General features: G+C 47.6%; 3 protein-coding genes across 3 annotated transcripts; 2 read left to right on the top strand and 1 right to left on the bottom strand.

The window, feature by feature from the left end:
* Positions 1–569: 569 nt before the first annotated feature.
* F5147DRAFT_784806 (uncharacterized protein) lies at positions 570–3,417 on the bottom strand (the record flags this gene model as incomplete). Its single annotated transcript, XM_041442877.1, has 9 exons — positions 570–895; positions 952–1,302; positions 1,357–1,492; positions 1,554–1,721; positions 1,774–1,934; positions 1,984–2,601; positions 2,665–2,766; positions 2,824–3,048; positions 3,099–3,417. 9 exons carry the CDS (start codon positions 3,415–3,417, stop codon positions 570–572), a joined length of 2,406 nt encoding a protein of 801 aa, XP_041284042.1.
* A 2,945-nt stretch (positions 3,418–6,362) lies between these two features.
* F5147DRAFT_784807 (uncharacterized protein) lies at positions 6,363–8,174 on the top strand (the record flags this gene model as incomplete). Its single annotated transcript, XM_041442878.1, has 4 exons — positions 6,363–6,442; positions 6,494–6,725; positions 6,786–7,176; positions 7,228–8,174. The coding sequence occupies 4 exons, from the start codon at positions 6,363–6,365 to the stop codon at positions 8,172–8,174; spliced, it is 1,650 nt and encodes a 549-aa protein (XP_041284043.1).
* Positions 8,175–9,012: 838 nt separating this feature from the next.
* F5147DRAFT_552625 (uncharacterized protein) lies at positions 9,013–9,502 on the top strand (the record flags this gene model as incomplete). Its single annotated transcript, XM_041430432.1, has 2 exons — positions 9,013–9,220; positions 9,270–9,502. Coding segments are annotated over 2 exons (441 nt in total), but the record flags the coding sequence as incomplete, so codon positions are not given.
* Between the last annotated feature and the right edge of the window lie 704 nt (positions 9,503–10,206).

Here is a 10,206-nt window from a genome sequence, read left to right on the forward strand (position 1 = left end):
GCCTGCCCCCCGCTGCTAGACTCCCCGCGCGGCGGTGCGCCGCCCGCGCCTAGAAAGACAGCGGTCTGGACCGCTATGACCCCGCCTGGCGCTATGACCCTGCCCCTGGCCTAGACGGCCTTGTACCTGATCCATGGAGGCTGTACGCCTCATGGACACCCTAGATCAGCGCATGTATACAGCATGTCGCTTCATGAAGATCCGGAGCGCCCTTGGCGCCTCATGTATGAAGACCCGGAGCGCTTCCATGCGCCTCCTGTTGATTGCGCAGCTGCCTTGGCGCTGCATGTATGATCAGAGGCTAAGCCTCATGTACTTTATCTAACCTCATGTCTAGCTATCTTAGATTAGCGATATACTATAGATTATAGACTGAGCTTGAACATCTACTTACACTATGTATAAGTAGACACATTGTTGTAGATTATACTTTACTTTAATCTACTAGGTTCATCCCCAGAACTTGCTCATCTAAGCCTACCAGCTTCCTTGTGTGAGACCGCACTTCTAAGTCGCCCCCATACGACTTAGCACGTATCCACTAGCCCTGCATCTCGACGAGCGCCGCCTTACCGAGATCGCCGGAGGAATCCTTGACGTTCCGTCAAGGCCAGACCACGCTCAGCTTCAGTAGACTCACTCGAGTCATCGCTGAGAAGACCCATCCTAGTTCGCACACGCCGACCGACGGTCGACGTAACACTTGGCAGCATTTCTTGAGTAGAGGGAACGGGGGCATCCGAACGTGCTTCATTAACCGCTAACATATCTTCAGGGATTGACAGCTTGAATCTCGCGGAGTCGACCAGCTTGCGCAGCACGACGTCCAAGGTACTAGTCACCAAGGGGATGTCCAACATCTCCGGCACCTCGTCCTTGAGCTGCTTGAGACAATCTTGCATAATTGATATCAGAAAATGAAAGTATAATAACAACCTGGAGACTACATACCATCTGGCCAAGCTGCGAACTTGATCTCGGGTACAGTAACATCTAATTCGCTCATGATATCTTCCACGGTGCAGTCCTGAGCTTGGTGCTTGCCCTTAGACTTCTTTTTCTCTAACTCCAACAAGTTCTCAGCTTCGGTCCAGAGTTCTGCCTCATAGTATGAATGCGCTTTGCGCTTGATGAAAGGGACGACGAGCAGCTTGAGATGCTGTGAACTCAGGTAGTGAGGATTGAATTCGGGACCAATAGGTGGAACGTCATCAGGCCAGTTCTTGATCATGAACTTGTACTGGAAAGCATAGTCAAGAAGCTTCCGCCACTGGACTGCTTTAGGTCGATACCCAAACTTCGCTATTTAAGCAGACTCCGGTTAATTGTTGAATGTAGACAAGCTTGAGTACTCACAAGTATTCTCGAGTACCATAATTGGCCATATCCTCCTGTAACAGTCGTGGGGAGGCTCGTTCAGCTTTGAAAGTAGAATTTCATAAGCCCCTACTCCCCCCATAAACTGCGGCACAGATATATTGTAGCCTTCGCTCTGTGAACATGTCAGAAGGTAGCAAAGTCTTAAAGAATAAGATGCACTTTGTTGCGGTCACGACCAAATCTAAGATTGCGCGAGCGTCCAGTTGATGCTCGTTGATCAAATTGACTGTGAGGTTGGAGCCCGTGACAAAGCCAGATGCCTGTCGAGCAGCCTCGTCTTGTGTTGTATCAAATATACACCCGACAGCCTCCACTCCTTCAAGGCGAGAATAAGCAGACAACTATATCAAGCCATTAGCTATAACGCAGAATGTGCAAATGAGGCGGATGTACCCTTCTTGCGATATCCTCTCTCATTGACAAGATGGTCTTGGCGCGTGATTGGTTGGTATTGCCGCCAGTAATGTTATAATTGCGAATTGTGTCCCACTGTCCGTCCTCCTTGCCCATCGCATGGTAATGTTTGCGTTGACGTTCTTTCCAGTCAACGATAGCTGTTACTCTCAATTTAGCCTCAGCTACACCACTGAAAGGGGCACTGACATTCTTTGTCCTTGCGCGGGTTATTATCCATGAACCAGTGTTGGTGGGCGTTCCAATCGGACTCTGAACGCGAATGCTTGATGGACAGGCCGGCCTCGATGAGAATACTACGCGCAGACTTGCCGTACTTGGTGCCAATGACCCGAGCTTCTTCTACTGTTGTCTGACCAAGTTCCTGGGCCTCATTGATGCCCTCCTGACATAGCCGGCCTTCTTTTAAATGGCCTGTGAGTTCTTGCTCATCCTCACTGGGGTCGTTGTCTGGCGTAGGGCCAAAAACTATACCAGCTGGAGTAGGGTTGTCACTTGAATGTAAAATAGATGTATGAGCACGCTTGGTGCGAACGGTTGTTGAGCGAGTAGTGTTCTGAGAAGTGTTGGCCGAGGTAGTTTTGACTGCTGAAGACGTCTTCCGGCGCTTAGTAGGCGGTGAAGACGGACTGTCGTGGTCATGGTCGGGGTCTTCATCGCCATCTGACTCATAGGTGTCAACTTGATCAGATGTTGCGGGACCTTCACGTTTTGCCTGGGAAGAAGTAGCTGCTATCCGACGGAGAGGTTTGAGACCCATCATCAAAATTGTAGTTGGTTTTCTTGACGTTTCGGGGCTGAAGTCTCCTGGCTGCATAGAATAGATAACTGTCAGTCCTCCCTCCAAGAAAATGATTAAACAGTATATACCTGGCGAAGTCTTTGCACACCTGAGGTCCTCGTTATTCTCATTGTCCTCAGGTTCTTCATTGGTAACTTTGGCGCTGTTGTCGCTATCGCCTTCTACGTCATCTTCGTGATCACAGCTGTCAGCCATCCCAACTGTAGATTAAACAAGATATAATATACCTGGTGAAGTCTTTGCACATACGAAGTCCTCATCCTCGTCCTCGTTTTCCTCATTTTCATTGGCCTGGCCGTGTTCATGGTCTTCATTACCATCATCGTCATGGACATCATGGTCTTCGTTACCGTCATCGTCATGGACATCATTGTCATCAATGATGACCATGTCATCATCTTCATCCATGTGAGATTCCGCAGCCAGAAGGTCATCATCGGCGTCAGAGGTGTCTATGAAAGGGGTCAGTGTGGTTATTTTAGTTAATACCATAGATCATTACCTGGGGCACAGTCGTTTCGTAACTGAATGTCAGAAGAGACTGAGTCCACTGAAGGTTTTACGTTTCGTTTACAAGGGCGAGCAAGGATCTGAGCATAGTCATCGAAGGTCATGATCGATGAGCGTCGGGGTAGAGGACGAGGGTTGGGGCGGTTAAGGCCATCCGTAACAGGAGAGAGCTGAAGGATAGGACTTTTTTCGTTTATGATTTTGCTTGGTTGGAGGGTTGATAGTGATACCACTGCGTGTGCGCATGACATAGCTACCGGATACTGTGGAGCCTTGAGTGCCAATATTAGTTGCACCACGACGGGCTGCATTTCTGGTGGAGGGTGCCATTAAAACGTAGACGGGCTTGATACTGAGAAAAGGGGTGCTTTTAACACGAATGTTAGAAGCAGGCAGCTAGTAAAACACGAAGTCTTACAGTTATTTTTCAAGACTCGAAGTCTTGACAGGACAATAGAAGAGTATGGGAGACGAAGCTGATTGCAAGTCAGAAGAAGAAAAATTCTTGCCAAAAATACACGAACATTGCGGATTTTAACTGACTGTAAGACGCCCAATACACATCGAAAAAACCAAAAAAAATAATCAAAAGCTACAATCCGCCCAATCGACACTGAAACAAAAGAGTTACATTGAAAGAACATCATTAGTATAATGCAATATTCACTGCAAACGATCACATACTAACTTATTGCGGATGGCTCACATTAACAAAGCTTCAAAGCTTACGCAAACATGGGTGATTGGGCGAAGATGTGCATCTTTGGTGAAATGAAGTGGCGGTGCTTAAACTTCTTCAGTATGATCATTGCTACACCGCAAGCGTCATAGCTACCTCGAAGGCAGCGAAGAGGGCAAGATAGGCGTGTGAGTAGTTACGGCTCCTCGAGAAAACGATGGTCTATCATATACATAGGTATAACTATTCAGGTGTGCAACATCAGTTACTGTAAGCCAGTAGTGTATGTGTAGACTAAACTGTACCAATGTTCTGATTGGGTGACAGGTGCTCGCTCTAGCGCTTACTGCCTAATATGGTAATGGCTGCTCACTGCGGACAACAGCGAGTGCACAATTTTACTCAAACAGGAGAAAGAAAGTATCGGCTAATAAATAAAGAGCCTGTCACGTTGAATCAACATGTGGGGGACATAGCGCCAGTCTACCTTCAAATTAGCTTGGTTGTGATCTGTAAAGTGGAAAAAAGTGTCACTTCAACAACTCGAACTAGAAGGGACCAAACTTACTTTGATTTCTTGGATCTGGTTCTCGAGACCACCGATATCAGTGTGAATTTCTGTGAGATCCTTGTCCAAGTTCATGACGCTGACTAGTCGACGAAACTAGCGGTACTGATGATAGTGTGGTCATCATCAACAATCTCCTCCAGCATGTCAAAAAAGGTATTCTTACAAGTATACCCGCCAGTCTACTTTGTGGATCTCACTGCTTTTGTCGTGTTAGCTAGTGTGAAGCGGGCAGAGTAGTTACTTGAGAGTTCACCTTCTCCACTTCCCGAATGAGTTTAGTTAGTGGGTCCCACCTTTTGCATAGCTCGACCTTTGATTATCTGTTGTAAGTAGAATGTATCAATTATAATAATGTAAGATGGGGGGAGGACATACTGATCGGTAGTTAGAATACAAAGTACTTGAGATGTTCGAAATCCCTGGAGACAATCAATTAGAATACAATAGCTGGAAAAGGGCCTTCGCCAAGGATGGATGAATATGGGCGAATTGACAAGCTCAGTGTTGAGCTGTGTTGAGGTAGGTAGGGCCATCAGACTCATAGTCAGACAGCCAGGTAGCCCTCGATGACACTAAGTCACCCAGGCTAATTTTGTCTGCCTCGAAGGCAGAGAAAGCGATGGGGCCAGATGAGGAGGAGGAGATGCCGTGTTGAGGTAGGTAGGACCATCAGACTCATAGTCAGACAGCCAGGTAGCCCTCGATGACGCGAAGTCACCCAGGCTAATTTTGTCTGCCTCGAAGGCAGAGCAAGCGATGGGGCCAGATGAGGAGGAGGAGATGGGGGTAAGCGATGACGAGGAAGAGATGGGTGGTAAGCGATGACGAGGTCGCAGGTGAAGAATAATAACAGGCGACAAGTCAAACTTGGACTTAGTAATAAGATTGTCAAAATTGGAAGTTGGGCAATGGGCTTTCCCAGATTGTGCATGGGCTTTCCCACAATGATTCGAAGTGTAGACTTCACATTTCTTCACCCCCAACTCCTTTTCCTCATCGCTCGCCACCCAACTTCATCTCCCATCACAGTTCACATCGCCCGACTTCTATAGTCTACCATAGTCTACCTTCGTGGTAGACGCACCGCGAGCAGCAACTTCGTGTTGCTTGCTGCTATTGATTGCTTAGACTTCGGTCGGCAGTCTTGTCTTCACCGGCACTATCTTGTCTTCCACCGGCAGTATCTTGCGTCCACCACCAGCATTGTCTTCAACCCCCGGCATTGTTTCACACAGCTAGAACTGTCTCCCACAACCAGCATTGTCTTACACGGTCAGTATTGTCTTCCACAGTCAGTATTGTCTTAAACCGCCAGGATTATCTTCAAATGCCAGAACCATCTTAAACCTTCTGTCACTTGCTGATTCTTTTGACGCTATTACTGACATTCAGATTTCGTTAAAGCCTGTGCTGTTGGCATCTGCAGGTAAGTACATTCATTATATTTAATCACCCTATCTTGGCTGACATCCAGCCTTCTAACCAGTCTGTTCACTTCACTCAAGACTCCTCTCGTCTTTCGCCGTAAGTTCCAATGCTAAGTTGGTTCGCGCTACATTTACTGACATCACGCGTTCATCAGATTTCGTCTGAATCTCTCAAGACCATCTTACTATCTGCCTTCGTGGTAGCATTTAAATTATCAGTGACTTCGAGTCGTTGCATGATTTAAATTCATTCCTCAGTGACTTTGAGTCGCTTTGTGATTCCCTATTCTCAGCATCACCATTCCTGCAGCTACCGTTATGTCGATCCCTGTATTTAAACCATTCATGCGTGATGGCGACCGTGCATTCTGGCATCTTTGTACCTCTACTGTCTTTGATTGACGATGTCTAGGTTATCTCACTGCTACTGATGCTTTCTGTGTGGCTGCATATGGCCACTGAGTCGTCACTACTCCCAACATGAAGTTTATTCCGCAACCCTTCGATAACGAAACCGACATAATCTAAGCACAAGCAGATGGCAGATATTGGGCCACGGATCCCTTTCAGTGGCCGCAGATGTACAACGACTTGTATGCTCGAAGTTTCGCCATTCCACACCAGGAAGCCTATATGGGCGACGCAAGCATGACCCATGCGTGATTCAGGCCAACTTTCTCAAGTGACTTCGTGTCCCTTACTCCCGGTAGTCTTTTTGGTCAGCTCAAGCAGGACATTCTCGGCCATCTGAAGCGATTGTACAAGAAGGCCAGCAAGCGGGTTGGCACTTACAAGGCTGCAAGGTTGCATAAAGATGATCATGTTGTTGGGTGGGTGCATGCGATGCGCGCCGTCTACGAGTGCTTGCAGCAAGCCATGGCTTGGCGCGACATTGTCATAGTCGTTGCTGAATATCAGCGTCGGTTTCTCGACATCTGGGCAGTTCTAGATTACTATGAAGTCATCGAGCCCTGCATGTGATTCCTCGACACTACTCATAAGGTCGATACTAAATGGATGGGTTGTTTCACTCAAGATGTCGCTATTGCCACAAAGGTGCACGCTGCTGGAGTTCCTGTCTGGCTCATTTGTGATGTCAGACTTGTCAACTCAAACATGAACATCGTGAAAGTCATTCCATTCACACCACCCAATGACCTCGTCATCGGCATGTACCACGATCCCATCAAACTCTTCGCTCAGCCATTCGACATCATAGCCAGAGGTCCCAATAATCGCCGCCATCACGAGGCCGCTCGTCAGCCATATTCCAACTTCGAGAAGCTGCCGGTTCCTAAACCCCAAGTGGAACAGCTGGCCATGAAAGATTCATTGGTGGGAAAGGCTCGCATAGACAAAGGAAAGGCAAAAGCGAAGGCAAAACCTGCGCCGTGTAAGTTCATCAGTCTTCTTTCATGACTGCCGTGTCTAATTGATTCCTCAGACGATGTAACTGCTCCTCGTCAGAACAAAGCTGTTTCTGGTCGTGACAAGTGGTCTGATATAGATCACCCTTACATGCCCCCGATAAATTCTTTCTTCAAGATCGCTTTGCAGGATGCGAATAAAGAATTTCTCCGCATCAAGCATCCCAGGGATCAAATGGACGATGGTTACTCGCTTCCTGATCCAGGATTGTTCGTCAATGTTCTTTCCCTGCAATCATTGATGAAGTACCTTGCCAACTGGCTGGCATGCCGCCCAACCTGGCTAGAACGTGTCTACGAAGAAAGCCCTCGACCTCTTCCTCGTGCCCAGAACTGGCGTGACTTTTTGATATCTCAGCACGCTCAGGTTCCTGCGAATCCGCAAACGTCCAGCAAGACCAGCAAGTCGAAAGCACTTACTGCTACCCTCTTCCAAAAGGAAGTTACAGTACTGCGGGCCTTGTGGGCAGGTCCCACAAATGTTCATTGGCGCGGAAAGGATATAGTTATCTCCACTCTGGACAATCCCCCTGCAGATCTCGTGCGCCAGATCACGTATGAAATCTGTGAGCAAAGCTTCCGATATGAACTTCTCGACCTTGATGAACATCTTGGGCGCGATGCACATAAGGACAAGGAGGCGAGGAAGGAACAGATAGAACTTATTCATAGTATTTTCCTGTCGAAATCATTGAGGGTTTGGAACAGGGACTTACCGGAAGAGAACGACGGACTCAATGTGTCATCTTTCGACGCTGCTCTACCATACTTCGAAAGTTTCTGCAAGGTGTTGTCAACGTGGGAGCACTTTCCCGAGTCCCTCAAACAGCCCCTCGATGCTACCAGATGCGAGCACAACATGTGGAAGGGGATGAAGGAATGCTGTTGCTTCTACGTCCAGTCGTATTTCGACAATACTGGCCGTCCACCTATTGTACCTCATCTACTGTATTCGGTCACGTAGATATTGACACTGTGCCCTTTTCCCATCGCAATCACCGTGTACTTTTACAAATTTAATCAACCTATACCCCAAATAGTCAATTGTTTGTATACCATCACATGTTACCATTATTCTGCTTTGGTCCTAAGCGGACTTCGTCATGGACAAACATGTATCCTAGGGATTAAAGTTTATTTTCCGCATATACGCGCTAACATCTTGGTTTCACACAGCAACACCGTGCACATAAACAGGTAGAGTTTCTTTCTTCATGTTTCCTAGTCCTCGTCTACTCCAAAGGTTGATTGACGTGTTCACCCACTTTATCCTCTTCCTTTTCGACGCAAGTTTGGGACTTCGGGTTCCTCCTAGCGTTCAGTAGTCGACTTCGTGTCGACACTGACCTTAGTGCAGGCTTTGTGCTTGCCTTTGACTATCTCATAGTCGGCTTCACGTTGATGCTGACCTTTGTGCAGGCTTTGTGCTTGCCTCCGATTATCTCGTCATGGCCCCATCCATCCCTATCATTGGGCCATCAACTCCATCCCCTCATAATACACAGCACATACTCATCACTTCTTCCATGGTGAAGAGGAGGCGGCGACCGCAGCAAAGCAACAACTTTTACCTTCCTGTAGCCCCCCCACTACTCGTACTTCCCGGAAGAAAACACCTCACACAACAATCACTCGATATGACAGGGAGGTCGCAGCAGCAACAACCTTTGAGCGATGGTGACACTGCTAATCAGCATGATACTCCTTCTGCTGGGGATCTTTTAGAGCGTGAAGAGGAAGGCTCATCATTTTATAACTCACTCCACTACATATCTGATGGTGATTTACTCCCGCCTTCCTGTTCGAACGGCCGCCAAAAGAAGTTAAATCAGTGGCGGTGCTGGACAAACGAAGTCATTCCTTCGTTGATCACTCCATATTTTGCATACTTGCGCAAATCAACTTCTCTTTGCGATCGAATCGGACCAGATGCAGAAGAAGTTGCTGCCTTCCAGTGCAGGTCCTCTTGTAGACGGAGAACTCTCAATATCACTTGCATACTTTTCAATCGTATGTCTCTCTTATTACCTGAGTTATTGGTTGGCTGATAATATCGTAGATATTGAGATATTGCGAATTGATTGCTGCGCTTGCGCACCTGCTCCCCTTCAGCTCCTGGGTCGTGGTTATTTTGCATGCGCTCCCATTGCCCCTTCCCTCGCTGTGGACCTTCAGCTGCTGGAACTTGTGAAGACCTTGTTCATGCATATCACTCCCAACACGACCGCTTGGTGCGAAACGCTCAAAGTCTTTCTGGCTGGCCGCGGGTATCATCTTACTACCAAGGTTAGTCAAGTGTCTGTGTTGGGTTTTGGCCATCTAGCTCAATCTTATCATAGGATAATCTTCGTTGTTGATTCGGTAACGCCTATCATTGGTACTCTGTGCTCTGTATGAGTGCCGAAGATCACTTATCGAATCTCATTGGAGCTCATCACCCACTTCTAGCACCGTCCACTGAGGGACTAACACGTCCAAGTGACTATCTGAGGTCTCGTTGTTTAATTTGTTTCGGTTTGGATGACTGGCAAAAAAGCAGAACCCTTGGTCTCCAGTAAGTTGCGTGAATATCATCAACTAAAAAAATTCTAAAGCACATAATAGACCTGACGTCCATACTTGCATTGACGCATGCTTCACTCAAAAACGTTCAGTGGACCAATGCGGCGGAGGTCCAGATCCTCCAAACCCAGTCAGATCAGTTTTCCTTTCAGATGAGGAGGTGGCATCGATGGATGCTCATGTGCGAAGTTGTCGTGGTAGGCCCACTGATCAGGGTCGCAAGAGAAAGCGACCTACAGCTACAGAAGAGGACGGGGATGGCTATGAGAATGGTATGCGAGTCCCCACCTCTGTACTGGATAGCTGCGGTGAATCTTTTCTTGCCGCTGATGAGAAGCGCGAAAAGGCCAGCACCCAATTTTTGCAGATACAGGGGTGATGGCCATGTTATGTCGCCATGATCGTGTATTATGGCTCGCTAACATGACGTCAGC

This window comes from Suillus discolor (genome assembly GCF_016758755.1).
Source record: "Suillus discolor strain FC423 chromosome Unknown F5147scaffold_677, whole genome shotgun sequence".
Taxonomy (NCBI): domain Eukaryota; kingdom Fungi; phylum Basidiomycota; class Agaricomycetes; order Boletales; family Suillaceae; genus Suillus; species Suillus discolor.